At 38.8% G+C, this 20,645-nt stretch overlaps 2 protein-coding genes across 4 annotated transcripts; one reads left to right on the top strand and one right to left on the bottom strand.

Moving 5' to 3' along the window:
- Positions 1-766: 766 nt before the first annotated feature.
- Positions 767-19,217, bottom strand: LOC135689622 (uncharacterized). Of its 3 annotated transcripts, none has more exons than XM_065206928.2 (5): positions 18,914-19,217; positions 18,542-18,587; positions 16,578-17,908; positions 11,852-12,011; positions 767-3,070 (listed from the first exon to the last, which is right to left on the bottom strand). In XM_065206928.2, the coding sequence occupies exons 1-4, from the start codon at positions 19,133-19,135 to the stop codon at positions 11,862-11,864; spliced, it is 1,749 nt and encodes a 582-aa protein (XP_065063000.2). In that variant the 5' UTR covers positions 19,136-19,217; the 3' UTR covers positions 767-3,070; positions 11,852-11,861. The 3 variants fall into 3 exon arrangements, with proteins under 3 accessions (XP_065063000.2, XP_065063008.2, XP_065062992.2); XM_065206936.2 differs by lacking the exon at positions 767-3,070 and adding an exon at positions 3,078-6,388; XM_065206920.2 differs by lacking the exon at positions 767-3,070 and having other exon boundaries at positions 10,291-12,011; positions 18,914-19,216.
- Positions 7,991-9,214, top strand: LOC135687341 (cAMP-dependent protein kinase type II regulatory subunit). Its single transcript, XM_065203882.2, has one exon. It carries the CDS (start codon positions 7,991-7,993, stop codon positions 9,212-9,214), a length of 1,224 nt encoding a protein of 407 aa, XP_065059954.2.
- Positions 19,218-20,645: the final 1,428 nt, after the last annotated feature.

Raw genomic sequence — 20,645 nt, 5'->3', positions numbered from 1 at the left:
CCAGTAATATTCAACATTTTTTGCGTTAACTGTTACCAGAAGCTGACACCGGTGTGATGTCATCCTGATGTCTTTTCTTACCCCGTCACCTGATGCATAAATTCCTGAACGCAGGCTACAGTTTGGTTACCCTGGGTACCAGACTCACTATATATGAAATTATTTTATATAGTGAGTCTGGTACCCAGGGTACAGTTTGGTGTGACTGTCAGGATACAACGCGGTGTGCTTGTTAGATGATATCGACGGTACGTACTGTGGTAGAGGAGTGTCTGCAACGCAAGATTTTTGCTGTAGTTGATAAATTCGCGTCGATACTCGCCATTTATCCGATAAGCCTGGTATTCACATCATCTACAGTTACGGCAGTGACTCAATGCGCGCTCATAATCAAAGATTCCTTGCGTCGCAAGACTCGTAGTGACACAAGATTCGCCAGTAACGCGACACTTGCCAATTACGAGAGATTCACCAAAGATACAAGGCTTGCTATTAACACAGTGCTCGCCGGTGACTAGAATTCGCCAGTAGCGCATGGCTTGCCAGTGATGTAGGGGCTTTAGCTAAGTAACGCAAAGCTTGCCATTGATGTGAGATTCACCAGTAATGCAAGGCTTTCCAGTGATGCAAAATATGGAAGTGACGCAAGGCTCGCCAGTTACGAAAGATTTGCAAATAACGCAAGGCTTGCCAGTAATGCAAAGGATGAAAGTGACCAAGGGTGTAGTGCTAGGGGGCTCAAGGGGGCTCAATGGGGCTCAGGGGGGCTCAGGGGGGCTCAGGGGGGCTTAGCCCCCTTGTTAGTGCCGAAAATTTGCAAATTTCTACTTTCCCTTGCCAGTAACGCAAGGCTTGCCAGTAATACGGGGGCTGAAAGTAACGCAAGGCTTGCCAGTGATGTAAGGGCTGGAAGTGACGCAAGGGTTGTCATTGACGTGAGGTTTGCCAGTAACGCAAGGCTCACCAGTGGTTCAAGGGCTAAAAGTAACGCAAGGCTCACCAGTAGTTCAAGGGCTAAAAGTAACGCAAGGCTCACCAGTAGTTCAAGGGCTAAAAGTAACGCAAGGCTTGCCAGTAATGCAAAGGCTAAAAATAACGCAAGGCTTGCCAGTGTTGTAAGGTTGTAAGTGAGGCAAGACTTTCCAGTTACGCAAGGTCCGCCATTGACCATAAAATTGTGATGTAAGGCTCACAGGTAAAGCAAGGGTTGTAAAGGAGGCAAAGATTGCAGTGCCTGCAAGTAACATAATTTAGTAATTTCATCACTTCTTTCACTTAACTTTGATAGCTGTTACTTTTTTATTCTGTTACATTCATTGATTTAGTTAGTTTTTGTTCTCGTAACAATAGCACTTATAATAGAAGGGCAAGGCAGGGCAAAAAATAATCATATGAAAAATGAGAACCGTGGAGCATTCCTTCCTTAAAATGAGAGCTTACACATTCACAGAAAAGTTGCTTTCAACGCCTGTTTCTCTCTTGTTCGAGCAGCTGCGCATACAGTTGTTTGTGTAATCAACTGTTGGTCCTACACCATCCCATGCCGTTGCTGGTCGTTTTTACAGAGTTTAATAGTTCAAATGAGTTTCCCATGTTTAAGAAGCTTGCATGATCTAACCCCATTGCAACATATGCACTTGCAAAGTGAAATTGATTTTACAACTGTGGATGACGTTCATACAACTTTACTTCCTATGAAAAACTTCCAGCAAACGTCAAAAGCCAAACTTTTTCAATCCTCCATACTCGCATAAGCAAGCTTAAGGAAGATGAGATGTACAAACATTTTGACGTGTGAAGTTAGAGAAAATATATTTCCTCTGTTCAAAGACGATGATGTTAACTTAGAAGTTGCAGAAATTCCATTCTAGTCACTCTCTGCTAGCAAGACACCAGCAAACGCTTATTAATGACCGTTCAATCGGTCTTTGGCTTGGCACTTTCCATACGACTGCATGTTCTGCAACACAACGCAAAATGCTCCCGATCTTTCTTCAACAATAATGTGATTTCCATGAGAACTTTTCACAGAGATTTTTCTGAGCATAGGCACAGTGTTCAGGCCTATTCCAAAACGATAAAAATGCTGAAGATTTTTGCTGAATCCTGAGAAAACAGCAACAATTTGAAACTGCCTATTTGCTTTTTAAAAACAACGAAGTGAATGAAAGGAAATGTCGATGTAAGGGAATATCGATGACTCTATAAGTAAAGATATTCTAAAAGAAATATGACGTTGTGAAACAAGACCACCACTGCGCTAATTTAATGATGCAGTAGGAGTAGACTTTATTTGGAAACAATTAGCCATGATTGTCAACTCAGACGAGTCGAAGCATGGTATTTTTCTAGGTATCTTAAAATTAGTAAAAGTCACACAAATTGCTAAGGACTCATTGCAAACAATGAGCCATTGCGCTACACAGGCATCCCATAATGCATTTTCAGACAGTCTAAAAATCAATTTGAGTCTAGCAAAAACATTTATGATTTATCGAAAGGAGCTATGAAGTCGGAAAACACAGGAAGAAAAGGACATCCTCGTCGTTCAGAACAGCGTAAGGTGGTCTACTTTGGTAAAACAACACTGAAGGTTTGGAATGCAAGAACGAGAACGCTATCTTGTTTTATCAAGGCCATTTATTAACAAGTGATGAGTTTGCAACGTTCTTGCTGAATCAGATTGGACATGGAGATTGAAAACAAGCATCGTGTCATCAGGCACCGCGGAGCGTTGAGAAAAGGGGGGGCTTAAAAAAGTAGAGGGGGCTAAAATCGAACAAAAAGGGGCTTTACTGATGGTTCTTCTCTTGATACTGTGCATTTTTGGCAAAATTGGGGGGCTAAAGCCCTCCCAGCCCCCTGCTCCGCGGTGCCTGGTCATGGAGCTCTAAAAAAACCGAAACAGGTCTTCTTTACGTTCTTTGAGATCAGATTGAAGATCAAGGCTACCATTCCCAAACTTTTACTCCGCATGATTGGCATCGGCGATTTACCATGCACGCAAAGGCTCATTGCTAGCAAAATGCAAACAATGCTTATCTCTGTCATCTCAGTTTTGTCTACGGTGCTGGAAAAAATAGATTTTCATCAGCTTAGTCCATATATCTCTACTAACAAAATATTAAGACCAAACCAATCTGCTTTTCGGAAATTATCCCCTTCTGAAACATTCCTTATAACTGGCACCGATTATTGGTATGACCACATGGATACAAACAACTTAACTAAGCTTCATTTCTTGATTTGAAATGGCATTTTGTAACGTAGATCATGGAACATCAATAAAAATGCTGCATACGTTATCAAGGGAATCTTAGGAGAATGGTTCACATCTTTCTTAAGCGATACCAAATAGTTCTGCTCAGTTATTCGACAACAGTCAGGGATTAGATTGACAACATGTGATATACCCCAAGGATTATGCTTGGGACCACTTCTATTTATTGTCTTCCCGAATGACTTATAATTATTTAAGTTAATAATTATTACCTGAAAATAATTAAAGTTTTCAAGGTCTAATATGTATGCGGACGATAGTCACTGTACGTTAACATCCAATAACGTTGAGGATTTGATCACAAATGCTTACAAAGAAATAAGAAGGAACTATGAACGGTTGGGGATAAATTAGCTAAGCGCAAACCCTGAAAAAACAGAAAACATTATTATCGGCCATCCACGGAGAACAAACAAAGTTAAAATCTCGGAACCACTGACTTTTAATACTTCAGATATAAAACGCGCCGTAAAGATTTAATCACTAGGGGTTATGATGGATAAAGAGGTAAACTGTGATAGCCACTCAGCAAAGTGAAAGGAAAGATGTGTGGCGGTGTGGGGGATTAAGTGGATGACCCTGCGCTGTACAAACGCCTCGTCCCTCTAATAGAGACGAAACTCCAGAAAAGGTTCCCGGTTCCTTGTGAAAAATATATAAAAAGTCAAAAGCGAAAAAGCACTGCGAATGTTCTATTTATTTACATATGAAGAGACTCCTTGATACTGCGAACTTTACATTAAAACAACATATTCCATAAGTGAGATTATTTCTAGCGTAGCATTCATCCTGTTAGTCGTGTCTATCCATGTCTGCCTTTTCTTCGATGAGTTGAATTGCATGTCATCAATCACATGACCTAATAGATCTCCTTCAGGCGGTCTTAACTCAATTAAAAATTGAAAAGTATTATTTCTCAATACCAGCTTGACAATGTATATCGTGCCCTTGTCGATGGTTATCTACGATATGCTAAAGCATTCTAGGGTAGTTTCTCAAAATCAAAATTGAATATCCCATTAACGTCTGCAGGATTAACCATAAAGCCTGTTCTGTTATTGCTAAGGCCAGACTAACTGATAAAAAAGTACCGAAATGTGAAATCATCAAAAATCTTTTTTTAGAATTTCTTAAATTTGACCACATTATCTGAAAGAACAGCATAAAATACCTCGCAAAATCAATTAGATATGCTCAAAATTGGGCGAGATATGGCCAATGGAAGAATTAAAGTTTGCTAAAGGATTACTGTTGATTTGGCCTGGTTCATAAAGTTATGAACCAAGACCAAATTACAGAGGTTTGATAGAACAAGAGCCTGTGCTCATGTGGCCATATCTCAGCCAATTTGTAATGCCTTAGACTGAAATTGCAAATTTAGGGGTATTTCACGACGCTCTTTTAGATTCTGGGATCAAAATTAAAAAATTCTGAAAATAGACTTTTATGACGTCATCACTTCGGTACTCTATTGCTAAGGCCAGACTAACTGACAAAACAGTACCGAAATGTAACATCATCAAAAACTATTTTTAGAATTTCTTACTTTTGACCACATAATCTGAAAGAACAGCATAAAATAACTCTCAATAATTTGCTAATGGGTAACTGCTATTTTAGCCTGGTTCATAGAGTTATGAACCAAGACCAAATTACAGAGGTCTTATTAGAGGCCAAGTTCGAGGTCTTGGTTCTATGGACTCTATGGACAAAAGAGAAAAAACCACTTTTGAACTTTATTGCTTGATCGGTTGAACTTTGTTGCCCTCTTATGATATACAAAACAATAAACAAGCAATGTCCTGAATCCTTTGGGATAGATATCATCAGAACCCGGCACTCTTAAATATAAAATAAGTAATTATAGGAGCCTGAAAATCCCAAGATATAATAAGGAAAACGTCAAAGAAGGCTTTCTCTAAATGATACGCCTATTAATATCAGCAAGATATCAGAGAGCTCTCCACTCTTAATGGATTAAAAAGTGGTAATGGTAGAGCAGCTGCTACGTAAATATGTTATTCTTCTTAATTATATTTCAGCTTTAGTTTTACTTATGTTCATGTAATTCCTTCTTTCAATTTTTATTTTTAATATCAAGTTTTTAAACTGAAGGGATTTAGTGTCTAACGTATAACATAAAGATCAAGGATGATGGTGAGCAGTTTCTTAAGATCAAGGATTAATTTTTCGTTCATCTTTTGGCTTGGTGTTTTATAGTTTCTTGTAGATGGTTTCATATTAAAGTGGCGTCTACGACAGGAGTCAATCAAACCTCGAGAGAATATTGAGATCTGCACCGCAAGAATTATCGCAGAATGGAATTCTGTACCCTGGGTACCACAGCCAAAAAATTTCGAGCTTGTAAACAGCGTCTAGCTGCGAAGAAGGAAATTTTCTCCTTTCCAGATAGACGCTCCTCCGCAGAATAGAATAATGACAATGACCGACAATTTAGCTCACACCTTTTCCTCATGGAGCTTTTTCTATCCATTAGTGTTATGTTGTTAAAAAGGGCCTAATCATGTGCTCACGTATTACACATTCTACACGTTCCAATCATGTGCTCACATATCACATATTACCACACTTACGACGTCCATGGCGTCGTGCTCTACAACTAACTCTAAGTACTGTTACGTCATGATATGTAAATTTATTCAAAACATTGCAATTAACTGTTAAATCACTTTAAATTCGCAGTACTAGCACCGTTAGCAACGGTTAAGAATTTAAAAATTTCTCTCTTTTGCTGCATTGGATGAGAGAAAAATATAACTTTTCTTCTTCATTACATATTCTTTAAGTATTCCATTTAAACAAATTTAAAACGCGGGTAATCTCTTCTGCAATAATACTAATGTTCGGATATGCAAATGAGCTAGAAACGCTGATTTGTTGGTGATTGCCATTGTTTTGCGGCGCGTATCTTCACTCACGCTGCTGGGCCGACTTTGCTCAATTTTCTAAGACTCGTCCACTCGGGGCTCTAATATTGCATGGTGAACTTCGTTTTTCGATTTTTGCCTTGGTTCTTTCGATATATAACATAACATTTTTCTTTGTTATCACGTTGCCACTGTCCATCGCTTCTCCTTTGTGGAAATTCTATGGAAGAACCGTGTCGACGTTTCTCAACAGTTTCCGCAATTAGTTAAGGAGACTCATTCGTCTCTTTTCAGATGGTTTTCAAGACATTTTTCTCTCTCTTTTGAGCAAGGACACCTAGGATCCGACGCCAACTGGAAAGTAGGGAGGGGACAAGGGCTTCTGCATTAAAACTCTTTTCTTTTACGAAAAGCAAGGACCCGTTTTCGAGCTTCACCATAGGTAAGCGAGGGCTAAAAGTGTATGGTTAGAAATCCTAAACATTTGATTCTGAATAAATAGAAGAACTTCTGTGGGTAAAGTAAGAAAATGTTTCAAAGAGGACAACGAATTGGTGGGGGCTTACAGAAACATTTTGCTGTCAAGATTTAAAGTAGAATTCGGAATAAAAAACAGGGCTTTTAGATAAGCCTGCGAAATATTAAACGAGCACAAAAAGTCATTTAGGGCTAAAACAAATATATTTTGACTTGCACAGGTCACCTGAAGGGGGTCGTCTGAGATGGACAGAGGGTAGAGGCTCCATCCTTCCTAGCGATAGTCACAGGAGTGTGAGTTTTATTCGCACAGGAGTGAAAGTAGTTTTTTAATTAGGTGACCTGTGCGGAGCTAATTTCTTTCATATCGAGGTTAATACACTTCTTGTCTTTTCGAGACTAATCTTTACGAATTTTGGGCTATCGGGTGCCCGCGTAGCGGGCTTCATAGGGGGGCTAGTCCTCCATTCATTGAAATGTGTATATCAATTTAAAATATTACGGTTGTAATATTGAGGCAAGATTGAAAGTTGCTTAAATAAATTTTGCGAGCACCGGTCTATTTGTGGTTCTCGTTTAGGTATTTTCATGGGTTACACCCTCAAGCTCTCCTGTGTTTTTTTCTGATTTCAATGTTAAAGTTTTCGATCAATATATAGGAGGGGGGGGGGGTTAGAAACTGTATTCTGATTGCATAAAATGTAATGGGTTGTAGAAGTGATTAGAGAGGCATGCAATGTGATGTGATCTTAGCTGGAGATTGGTTTTGTATGATATTTATATACCAGAAATTATGGCATCAAAATAAACCTCCGAAGAACAAGTGACGAGATGAAATGAAACGTTCTAAACCCATGTACGTCTCACTGCACCTTTGATCGAATATGGGTTCAAATCTGGTAACGCTCAAACACGAAAATTTCAACGCATTTTACCAAAGTATTTACCTAAACTGATTCGCTGTACCCAAATTTTGTAGAACGTGGAAGAAATTTCGAAACTTAGGAAGGAATTATTCATAACACCTGCCCATTTCATAGTCATCTGCTTGTGCAGTAGGTTAAGCTATTTTCGAGTTCTTGCGGAGGACATGTTGCTGATAGCAGTAGCCTCAAAATCTGTCTCAATGTTTAAGCGTTTAGAAGATCTGCGGTAATACAGAGAAATTTTGAGTCACGGTGATCAATGTAGCAAACTGCAAGAGTCATTGCAACATAACCTTGTTGTCGATCTTTCATGAAGACGTTAAATGGCAACAGTGCATTTCTTTACGATTCTGTAAATCGGTAAGTCGATCGTCCGTTGTCTTCAAATATTTTTGAGCTTGAACTATTACCATACGTGCATGATTGTTCATACGAAGCTTGGTGAGAAGCGAAGATTATCGATATTACTTGGAAAGTGCACTGTCTTTAAGATGAGCAAGTATACATTTCCACCGAATTATCATAATTTCTTGAAAGACTTCATCATAACTGTTCTTGAAAAAAATCCAGACGATCTGATTGACTATGCTGCAGGATATTTTAAATCTTGCAAAGAAGAACGCGAGAGGAAAAGACGGAAATCGACTGAAGAAAAACTTGCCGATTACGGCCTTCACTTGACAAGCAGGATAGTTGGAGGAGAATGTATGGAAAGCGAAGAGTTGTGGCTGCATGCGCCAAGAGGGAGACGAAAAGCAGTGGCTGCCCCGTCAATAGATCCCATGAAAATTGACCGGCAAACGAGTTTAGTGTTCCATGAAAAGACGCAAGAGCAACTTGATTTCATCAAAGAAGCCCTCAAGAATATAGCGCTTGTGAAGAATTGCAACAACGACCAACTCGACATGATAACAGGAGCCATGTTTGAAAAAAGGGTCACAAAAGGCGAAACGATAATTACCCAGGGAGAAAATGGAGACAATTTTTACGTTGTGCAAAAAGGGAAATTCATTTTCCATATAGAAATTGGGGATTACTGCATCAAAAAGACATTGGACAGTAAAGGCAGTTTCGGAGAACTAGCTCTTCTCTACGAATGCCCAAGAACGGCCACAGTGATAGCACAAAACGATGGGGTTTTGTGGTGCCTAGATCAGAGATCTTTCAAAACGATTCTGGTGACCGAGCTAGCTGAGAAACAACAAAAAATCGAAAATATCATACAAAGGTCCAAAGTTTTGTCAACTTTGTCGTTCGAAGAGAGGTCAAGACTTGTTGACAACCTGGAAATGGAGCACTATGATAATGGCGTTTGCATTATCAAGCAGGAAGATGAAGCTAATTGCATGTATTTCTTGGTGGAAGGGCAGGTCAAAGTGGTAGACAAAACAGGTAGAAAGGAGACAGAAATAGTGCGATTGGGACCAGGGGATCATTTTGGTGAGCTGGCCTTGGTTATGAAAGACACAAGAAAAGCAAGCGTCTTTGCAGTTGGCACAGTGACGTGTGCGGTTTTAGAAGTAGATGCTTTCGAAAGGCTGCTTGGTTCATATCGAGATATTATTAAACGAGACATTCAGGATTTCAATAAAGAAAGAGAAAAGGTTGGTGTGCATAGGATTGTTATAAACGGACAAATATGACAGGCATATTGAGCCTTTGTAAAATGTTAACATATTTACATACCTATTAACCGGGGGAGGCTAAAAGAAGATGTGGTAGACAGGGAAAGATGGCTGAGGTTGAGTGGATGGGGGAAACAAATACAGCTTCTTGGTTTCTATTCTTGTTTTCCTCATAAGCAGTAATATTGTACATAATGATAACAAAATTAATTGTGATAGGGATTATGATTATGATTATGATTATGACAAAAAAGTGTTACTGTCTTCTTCACAACCAGAATCTACACTTCGGAGAATATTCCCACAATTATTTGCTAATGTAAGCTCAGAATGTGAAAATTATGATAAATATAGTCATCATTTTACTAACATCCAGTTTCGCGGAAATGTCAAGCAGCATTGAGCGATTTGATTTCTCATCTGCACCTAGAGGTGATGCTTTGTTTTTCACTCTTCATTGGAAATTCTGACATGCTACACTGAAACAAATAGGCGTGGACGCAGCACATGTTTGGTGGAAAATGAACAAAAAGGTCATGAATACTTGCAATTTTGCAACTTCGTTTGAAACACTATGTTTTGTATTTGATAATGGAGAGAACAGATGTTGCGAGAAAACAATCCAAGACTCGAAATTGATGAACACTTAAGAAAAGCAAGTGTAGCAAACAGGTTCTTTCCCACATTTATTTTTATGAGACCTCATTTTTCAACATCTGAAACGATGACTCAAAGAGTATTCTATCCAATAGAAAAACTTTGGTCTGGAAGTCCTAAGTTTTATCCTTTTGTTTCGCGCGCCGACTTGAAGCCAGCCTATTCGCAGGTCACGTGATCAAAACAAGTGAACAAACATATAAGATAAACAACAAAGTAGATCCTAGGTAGAAAACATTTGCCCTGCAAAAATCAGTTTTGTCGTATGGGATGTACCACCCCTCCATACCAGCCCCCCCCTCAAGTGACGCTCCTGGTCATATGTTCAAAAAAAGAATAACTTCCCGGAGAGTCGTTTCGTACCATACATCTATTAAGTCTGGGAACGACTGCTTGGAAAAACCCCCCCCCCCCCAAAAAAAAATTGCAACCCTGTTAGCGAGTATTAGTAATATATCGGTGCGTGTACCGTTTTTCTATGAACTAAACATCTGCTTGTTCACAGCCGAACGGTTTCGATCACGTAACAGTGAGAAATTCGACAGTCATTGGCAATATGCTAGGAGAAACGCAATGGGACTACGCTGCTGTTTTTATGTGGTTGTCATGGGAACTATGATTAGCGAAAGGCCTCGCCAAATCCAGACCTACACAGTCCCCTCACGCAATTTTGCTGAAATGAACAGAAGACAACGATCTTACTTAAATAGCGTGAAAATAAGATTTGGAAGCATCCAACAATTGACAAATGTTCAAGACAACCTGCAAAAAGTGTTTGTAACAGGGTGTAACGGGTGTTTCCCCAAAGCAGGCGTTAACAAAGCACTAGAGGGCGCGGTGAACAAAAAATGTTCTAGGGGTCACGCCCCCACAAGAACTGAAATATCAGAGGCCCGGAGGGGCCTTGCCCCCCCTCCCCAAAAAAACTTACGTTGCATAAGTAAAATACTCTTATTTTGTAAAATATGGCTGTTGTTACACTGATTTATCAGGGCTGCCTCCCACCAAACAAAAATTTGTTTCTCGGTCTTTGCGCCCCAATATCATATCGGGATTTATTGCGGATCTGCCGTCTGCCTTGAGATCACATACCCTGGGTATCAAAGCCTAAGAAATTGGGAAGGGATCTCCATGCTCCTTCCTGACTTCTTGGGCTCCGGTACTAAGGATGGAGCCCCAAGATTTCCCCCACCATTCCAAATAAACTCACTCGTTTGCAAAACTGAAACTTGACAAGTCTGCAAATCTATTAGGTCGATACCCCCTGTGATCTCCTTGTAGTAACTCCGTGTAAAATACTATGAAAAAGCTTAAGCAAAGGTTTAATGTCCGGCAAGGTGAAGGCATCTATCAAATATTACTCATTTTAATCAAGACAAAATGTTGTGGTTGCTGAACATCAAAAACACAAAAAGTCCACAAAAGTCCACAAAAAACACAGCCCCCTCTCAATTAAGCCCCCCTCTTTTATTAGCCCCGCTTTTAAGGAGGAAAAATTCAATTAGTAAGTAAACTTAGAAAAAAACGGAGATTTTTACTTTGTTCATTTGCCGTTCAATAGTTCTCATCAAATCAAAACTTATTACCACCCCCCCCCCCTCTTTAATTGCTGAAAAACACCTGGGGCTTAAAAAACTTACGGTGTACAAATAGATGAGAAGAAAAAAAGATGAGAAAAGAAGAGCATTTCCTTCCAAATAATTTGGAAGAAAATCATTTTGGACTGATGTTTTCTACAAATGCAACATCGCATACCCCAGTTGAATTCATTAACAATGAATAGATACAGTCAACAAATATTTGTACAAAAAGCATAAAAAGAATTGTCAATAAAAATCAGTAATTGGAAATATATACATCCAACGAAGATCTCGCACCATCAGGGACATGATTAGTTTTGTAACAGGAATTATACTTTCGAGTGAAGGATTTCATTCTGTATATCAGCTGGAACACCAATATCTCAAAAATATTAATATTCTTCTATTGTCAACCAACCTCGTGCATTTTATTCACTATTAGTTGGCATTTCAGGCGCGAAACAAGACTTCAGTTTCTGAATCTGTCGAGCGATCTTCATCGCTGGTCCGATTTTTATACCAAGCAGTTTATTCAGCTTTTCCTCGTTAAGTAGCAAGAGCGATTTACCATCAACCTCCTATAAAAGGATATGAAATATTTTGAATTTATTTATATATAAATCATTAAATTCACGAACAGGAATTGGTTTGCTACATACTAAAATTAATGATCAAGATCACTCGACGTCGTATAGGCAAAGCTGTACAGGAGCTGGTGTTTTGAACAGGAAGGTTCTAAGTTACAACTCTGAGCTTCACGCCAGCTTAGACAAACAGTTGCCTGATGATTGCATTAACTCTAAAACTATGAGTAGCAACGCCAAACAGTCCTGTTATATGCATTAAAGCCTACTAAAACATTTATACGTACGCAAAACTGTTGGTTTAATAGCGATTAAACATCTTTAGAATAAGATCAAATTCCTATGCATTCATAAGACCCCCATTTAGACCCCCATTCAGCCATATACAAAAAAAACAGTTAAAGGATGGTTGTTTTACCAAAAAACGAAGCAGCTTAGACTACAACTGCCATAGCAAGATTTGAATCTATAAAAAAGCTCTACTGATGATTGTCATCAATGATCGCAAAGACTATCATTTCTGCAATCGTCAAAGGTTTTGAATTAAAAAAGGCCAAGAAGAGGGGTGTATTGCGCGCCAGTGTGCAAACAGACAAAGGAAAGAAAGAAAGGCGAATAAACACTGATGACATGAAAAATAATCAGTGCAGTAGCGAGAAAATCATCGATTTAGGCCCCGTTCACACGAGAACGATATAATAATAATAATAATAATAATAATAATAATAATCAATTTATTTAAAGTTGACGCTGCATAGCTATTTACAAAGAAATGAGCTAATCCAAGCCAACTGTTAAAACTACTACATCAACTAAATACATACGAGATTAAATGCATAAAATTTTAAATACAAAATGATCCATTAAAAAACTTTAAAAACCTGAGCTATTCAAAAGATAGAATTACAAAAAACCAAGCTGTGGCACGAACGTCCTACATAGTTTGCATGTACAGTCTGTGTGATATCGTTCCGTTCCGTTCTTCTCCGTTCCGAAAAGCGGAACGCTCAGGGGTTGTGTTCACACGGGAACGCTTCAAACGACATCGTTCCGTTCCAAAAAGTGGAACGATAAAATAAGTGATACGAAAAGTGGAACGGTACGCAATCGTTCCGTTCCGTTCCCGTGTGAACGCGCAGAACTGGTCCAGAAAATGGAACGATAAGAGTTTTGCCCTGGGCGCATGCGTCTGTGTTGTTGTTGAGGGAAGGAAAAGGTGACAATAATAAACTCAACGAAGAAAATGGAGGAGTTGAAAAACACCATTGGCTGAATCTCGCCCTTAGTCCATTTAAAAGATTCAACACCATTCTGCAAACATTGAAATTCCTTCCTTTTAGGGTTGGCTTCAATTTTCCCACGAGCTTGCTTATTTTCGGGCGCTTTTGTATTCTCAATTTATTCAAATTGCTTAAAAAATTCAGAGATAGCTCAGAGATAAATCGAAATGATGAAATCTATCTCCATTATGGACATGCGCATTAAAAATCATTTGCTTATTTTGGCGCGCAAATTGCAGAACGGAACGATTGCGTTCCCGTCTGAACATAAACAAAAATCGATACGCAATCGTTCCGTTACCGTGTGAACAGTATACTTTTCCGTTCCAGAAACTGGAACAAAAATGGAACGGAACGATTGCGTTCCCGTGTGAACGGGGCCTTAGAACAGTTATCGCCATCGGGCTCTCTTTTATCAAAGGATACATTTCAAAAATCTGCGCGCAAATGTACTTGTTGGCGCATTCAGGACTCTTGGCCTATTGCCTAATGACATTCTAAAGGGCATTTTCTAACTTTAACAAACCAGGCATCGCTGTTCTACTTTTCTCCATAAGCCTTTGAGAAGTACACCCCACATACCACTTACAAATCTGGTAGAATAGACTGAGACGTGGCGTTTGAACTATAGACAATACGAAGCTTACGGTGGTAAAAGTGTTTGTATGCTTACTCCAAGTTTATTTCCTTCTTGCAATCATGGAAGTAAAATCGACAAGCATTCTTAAATTAAAGATCATGAGGTAGTAGGAAGTAGGGAGGTAGTAGTACTATTATAACTATAGCTTTGACCTTTTGATAAATTTTTAATGATAGAAAGGTTTATAAAAGATAAAAAACACGGTGAAATCGCCTTTAAAAGACAGAGGCATCTTCAAAGTCGCACAATCTGAACCATCGTTTCGAGATCTTAAAGATCAGTGCTTACATTCCCACGATAAAAGAAGAATTTGTAAGAAAATACTCTTTTCACCAACATTGATACAGCTCAGAAATCTCAAAACAATCTTCCACGATAAACAGGGACGCCGGAACGAGCAAGGGCAAAAGGGCAGGCTTGAGTAAAAGGGCATTTGAAAGATAACTCCCAGCCTCTACTAATTCCTTCGTATCTGCCATTTTATTTCGCTCTTCTGTATGTATCTTGATATGGCTATCTTTTGGCATAAGGTATTATTTAACAAGTTTTGAGAAATGTCTTCACGAATTAAGTACTAAAAGCAGAATTTTGTATGGATCTCTCTGATTATCACAAATTGTTGGCTTCGAGGGCGCTTTAATGAAAAGGGAACTCTGCCCCCCCCCCCTTGCCCCTCCTATCAAAAGAAAACAGGAGCGGTTGATCCCCCGCGCCCCCTTCTCCGGCGTCCCTGACGATAAATGACCCAGGCTTCTAGCAATTGCTAGGACAGAATTTTTATATACATTGTCTCTTTGGGCACAATTTCGAACGACAAACTTTGTGAATCCTTTGCCGATATCATGTGGCTGTTTTTACAATAGATATCGTACTGCAAAGCTTAGCCTATAAGGCAAGCTGTCCAGAAATTAACAGTGTACTGCCAAGCTACGACAAAATAAAAACACATGTGAAAAATCGCTCCAACGAGCACCTAATATAAGAACGATACTGAAAGTTGGGAGGTGTAAAACTACTGACTTGTTACGTCCTTGTACAAAAACACTAGCCAACCGTTGCCTGTAGTCAAGAAGTTAAAAACAAACCTAACTAAAAACAACATAAAAAACAAATAAACAGGTTCCTGTATATCTATCAAAAACAAAATCGCCTCAAACCAAAGCTGCCACAGACTGTACTTCAAAACAAAAGATTATGAATTAAAAACCAACTTTTCAAGCTTTTTATTCTTAAATGTCATTTGTAACATCAATATGACGCAATGGAAGACATTTGAAACGAAAAAGGGCAACTGACGGTGAAATAGATTTTGTAATGAGAAAGTTAGTCGCAAGAATCGTTTGATTCCGAAGTTAATGGACTAGGCTTTGAGGTCGTCTCTCAGTAGGAAATTCATTAAAGAGGCTTGAATGGATGGACACACTTCGCAAAACAAAGACACCGTCGAGTAGAGCATATGCTCGTTTAGAGTGCGAAATCAACTCGCAGCAGTTGCAGATCGTTAAAAACTTCGACAGGTTCATTCTCCAAGCGCACATCAGTTGAAACCTCATGATTAACTGTGTCGTATTCGGATAACGATATAGAAAAAGCGTGCGGTTGTAAACTAAAACACAAAATAAAGTTTTCGAGCACTAACAAGTGGCTTGAGAGCTCTTTGACAACACCAGTTAGTTCTGACAATGAATGGCGTTAGATAAACTACAAATATTAAATGGAACAACGTTAAAAGAATTGAACGAGTGATTAAAAACTTCACAAGCAAAGACAGAAAATGCTTACATATCATCTGAACGTAGAAGATGCAGTGGTGGCGCCAGGGGATGGCTAGGGGGGGCTACAGCCCCTCCGTCGGAAGCATCTGGCCCCCCCCACATCTGAGGATGTTTAAGGCTTATTGTCGAAGCAAATTTGACAAAATAACGTACGAAAACTGCTTATTTTAGTCATTTTAGCCCCCCTGTCGGAAGCTCCAACCCCCCTCTGTCGGAAGATTTCTGGCGCCACCTCTGAGTAGGTGATGAAAGGAAATGGGTTCTACAAAGAGAAGCAGTTTAATATGACGCAAAAAACGTCACGTTGAATCCCAGTTACAGTTTTCTCTTGTCTCTTGTATGTTTTAGTAATGTATTCAACATTGACCGCACCATATTTTAAGTTAAAAGGCATTATTCCAATGAACAACAAATTCCAATGAACAACAAATGCCAATTCGGCTAGGCCTCTGTGATATTAGAACCTCTCATGACTCTACATTTATCTAATGTCATGTTTAATGTTGACCCTAGTACCTGTATATCTATGCTCACTCTCCTTTTCCCCCGATGTCATGGTTAAAGCGCCCTTCACAAAAAGAACTTAGAGCAAGTAACACCCAGTGGTGGTTTTGAGAGGGGTCCAAAGGGCCATCACCCCAGGCCCCGCGCTTATGGTAGCAAAAAGGGGCCCCACACCTAAGAAAAAAGATAGAAATTGTAAAGAACAAAGGCCCCGCAGATGTTTTTGGCCCCGGGCCCCGCAGTCCCTAAAACCGCTGCTGAAAATACCGTTTTGCTATAATAACAAAGTCATTTTTTGGGAATTTGTATTAGCTCCGTGCAATAGAACGAAAAAAAGCTTAATAAAAAGGTTATAACCTACCTCTTCCTGAAAAACCTTCGCATATTCTGCACAGTCCGTTTTCTTGAAGAAAGCAACAACATCTTCATTGCTCCACTCAGAAACTGAAGTGAGATTGGAGCGCTTTATAGCTCCATTAGTTTCTGGATTATCAAGGTCATTTTCACTTCCTATAATCTTTTCTGGTATCATCATATCTTCTTTATTTGCTCTTATGGCTATAGTTTCCAAGTTGGTACTTTCCCTTTGAGTGGCTTCTTGAATAGTCTTCGTTCCAAATGTTTGAAAATTTATTGGAGTTTTTTGGCTTTCAAAATATACATTGTTTGCTGCAGAAAACTTTGGTACTTTGCTTGCTGGATACCTTGTGACTACACAACTGAGTCTGGCAGAGGGTTCATTATCAGAATTTTCAATTCCATCATAAAAAGCAGATTCGTTTTTTGGAGCATTAAATTGAGTTTGATGTCTCCTCAAGGAAACTGGGTGTTCTTCTAGACGATCATGGGGCCTCTTATCACCAAGCATGATGGAACTGGTAGTTGCATTACAGTCACTGGGAACACTTGATTGTAAACTGCCCTGTGGGTTGCAAACTTGCGAGGGACTGCTTTCCTCAGATCTGATACTAGTATCTAAATACGGTGACATATTTCTACTGGTTGTGACCGTTCTCAGCGAAGGTATATTTTCCAATCCTGAAGGAGAGGAACCATATCTGAGTTTAAAATATTCACCTCCATATTCTGACAGTAGTGATGATTCAGTGAAAAGCGAATCATGAGTTCTTGTTGGGTTGCGAGATGGAGGCATATCATATCCATGATAATTCCCTGAAGAAGTATGCATTTCCAAATATTTGGCTGACTCTTTCATTGGCAAGTTATGTGACTCATTTATACTTGAAAAATGTTTATAACTATTTAGGTCAAAGGAGGCTAATTCTTTGACAGATTTGATCAAATGGGGCTTCCCAGTTTCTTCTGTAGATGTCAAATACTCAGCCCTAGAAGGCCGACCAAGAAGTGATTGTTGGTAGGTGATCTTTTCATTTGGAGAAGCAATTTTCAAATTCTGACACCGACCAGGATCTAAACTTTCATCTCCATGCAAAATTGCATATGCAGGTGATGACCTGGGTAAATTACAAATACCCACCATTTGGCATCTTGTTTCTTTACTTCTAGATTCACAGGTTTTTATTATGTTATTGGAAACAGCTTGTGCAAATCCACGGAGATTGAGTTTGATACAAAGTTCATTCTCTGTTCTTGAAAACAGGTTATGTACCTGGAACACATTACACCGAGAACATACTTCTAGAGACCTTCCAATGAACTCTGAATTTGCTCCTAAAAGAGAATGCTCTCTAGGTACTTATGAGAGAAAAGAAAATAGCAGAACAATACTTCAAGCAGTGACCTAGGTAGTGATCTTTAATGACCCAAATGGCCAAACTCCTGCTGCAATAAGATTAATACTTAATAATTGATTTTGGAATTTTGAAATTTTTCATGTACCTCTGCAACAAAGATGTCGCCAAGACCTAATCTGCTTCCCCACCCAACTGTACTGATTTTGAAAAAGCCCATGTTAAATAATTACAAAAGGCTTCGTCAATTATCTGCCATTCTAAAGTTGTTAGGTGCATCATAATTTGTTTTCCCAAGAATAACACACTGATTTACAAATATTTAACCTTGACCAAAATGAAATTATACTTTGGTTTTAAACAGACCAACATTGTACAAAACAGAAGTAAAACAAAGGAATAAAAGTTGGCAACTGACATCTTCATGTAAACCTTTTTACTCAATTACGGTCAATCATTTATGGTTGGCTAAATTTTGCACCCTTCTTAAAGAGAAACGGAAGACAGCATGATGCCAACACCAAGTGGTAATTTAGAACCATCATCTTGTTATATGTTAAACATCTTTAAATCTTGAGTAGAAAAGATCACAAGATCAAGTTTCATAACATACCATAAATTTGCATTAAAAGATTGTCATTCTTTTCATTGATATCTGACTGAAAGAGAAAATAGACAAAATATATGATTGTGTTAGAGATATAAAACACTACAATACTAGAAATTTAAAGGTTAACTAATCTAGTTAAATGAACAACAAAAACAAACTTCATAGAAGGTTTTAATTAGAAACAGATTTGTAGGAGAATTTAGATTAATATTATGAATCTATGTTAAATAGCCAGGCAAACTAACACTTTTTCTTGCTAGAAAAACTACTATACTCTGCAGTCTGGTGCAGTAGGTCAAAACTGGACCTTAAGCATGGCCTAACCCTCTAGAACTATCCAAAGTGCTCAAGATATATTGAAATCTTTCTTCTTACCAAATTTTCTGTGAATGTTGGTCTGCAAAAATCATTTTCACCAAATAAATTAAAGCACATAGGCCCTTCCTTTTCTGTTTTGAATTTACAGTTGTCACATTCTTTTAGAATCTTGCAAGCAGGATCGTCCTTTTTGTTATACGAAGAAGGCTGGGCAATTTCAGCATCTTCTTCCTGTTTTTCTGCTTTAATCTGGATTAATTCCTCATTTTCGCATGCCATTGCAGTGGAGTTGATTAAAACTGAATTACACTCAAAATAATCTGCATTCTGTGTTTTTAGTTTCGAGATTTCCCAGAACGAGGCTCAATGCGCAAGTCAAACAAATTTGCAAAGCAAAATACTTGTTTGCTTTCAACAAATTAGGGGGGGGGGGCATTGACATGGACACACTGATCCCCAGTTTCAATACGAGATATTCTGTTAAGATTTTTTGGCACGTCTAAAATAGCATCCTTATCAAAGTGTGAAAGGTGTCAGGCATCCAAGCATTCGGGCTCCAGATAATTAGGGAAGAAAAGTATTAACTTTTTGGAATGCAGAGAAAAACAACCCAATCATTTGCTGACATTGCTGTGCTGTTGGAACAAAATTCATAGTAGGGGGGGGGGGGGGGGGGGCTACCAATTGTATTTCTTCTCATTCAATACACTAATATGAAGGAATTATAGTACAGTTTGAAAATTATTGCAGGGCTCCAGCCCCTCCGCTTCCGACGGCCCTGTGCTGGTGTTCAATTCCATGAAATTGTTCGCATTTCATGGCAAACACGGCAGCAAGTGACACAATGGACCGCGTAGCTATCAGGCTGGAGGTTATTATTTTCAAAATTATCCCATCAATGATCCATAAAAATTGCACCAGTTCAAAAGAATGAAACTAGAGTGTATGTGGCGTGTTTTGACCAGGGGCGGATCCAGAGGGGTGCGAAATTTCAGGAGATTTGCAGAAAAAATGCTGTATTCTACTGCAATTTTGTTCATTATTATTTAAACTATTTATTATCTCTTTTACTGAGAACTATGCATATCTCCTAAAATTTTTATATTCGCTTCAATGCTTAACGTTATTTTTTCCCATTTTCGACAGCTAAAGTTCAACTCAGTTCATTGTTCATTTCGAAATGAGTTCGCTGGTGTTGTAGAAGACGCAAAAAGTTATTGTTTTCGCCATGACTTAGAAGAGCAAAATTTTGTCGAGCGACGAATACGCAGAAAGAAAAAGATGCCAGGGGAAAATTGCATGGATAAATTAGAAGGAAATAGGGAGTCCGTATATCATCGTGATAGTAGTAAGTAGATACAGCTATCAGCTCAATGAATACAAGATTCACGTCTCATAAGTCAATTTTGACAGATTTTGCCTTGCTCAACCCTGAAAGTTTTCAAAAAACAATTGAAAGGCAGTTGTGTGCAGTGTCATTCAAAAAGGTTGCGAAGAATTACGGCCTGGATGACGAAAGATTAAGAGATCAGTACAGCTCTTTCGTCAATAATTACCTTAAATTTAGGAAAGTTAGAGAGAAGAGCAGCCCTCAGCTGGCTGCAGGAGAAAGTCTTGATTTAAGCCCCGGCCAAACTACTCGATTTTTCACTCGATTTTTTACTCGACAAGAAATCGAGTGAAAAATAGAGTCGTTTGGCCACCTTGTCGAGCAAGTCGATTGGCGTCGAGTGATGTCGAGTGAAGTTTGATCTCTATCAAAAAAGTCGAGTGAAAAAGGTGTTGTCGA

The sequence above is a fragment of the Rhopilema esculentum genome, chromosome 10 (genome assembly GCF_057945365.1).
Source record: "Rhopilema esculentum isolate cy_ngs chromosome 10, ASM5794536v1, whole genome shotgun sequence".
NCBI classification, from domain to species: Eukaryota; Metazoa; Cnidaria; class Scyphozoa; order Rhizostomeae; family Rhizostomatidae; genus Rhopilema; species Rhopilema esculentum.
The sequence above is the reverse complement of the archived record's forward strand: the minus strand, read 5'-3'. Positions and strand labels throughout refer to the sequence as shown.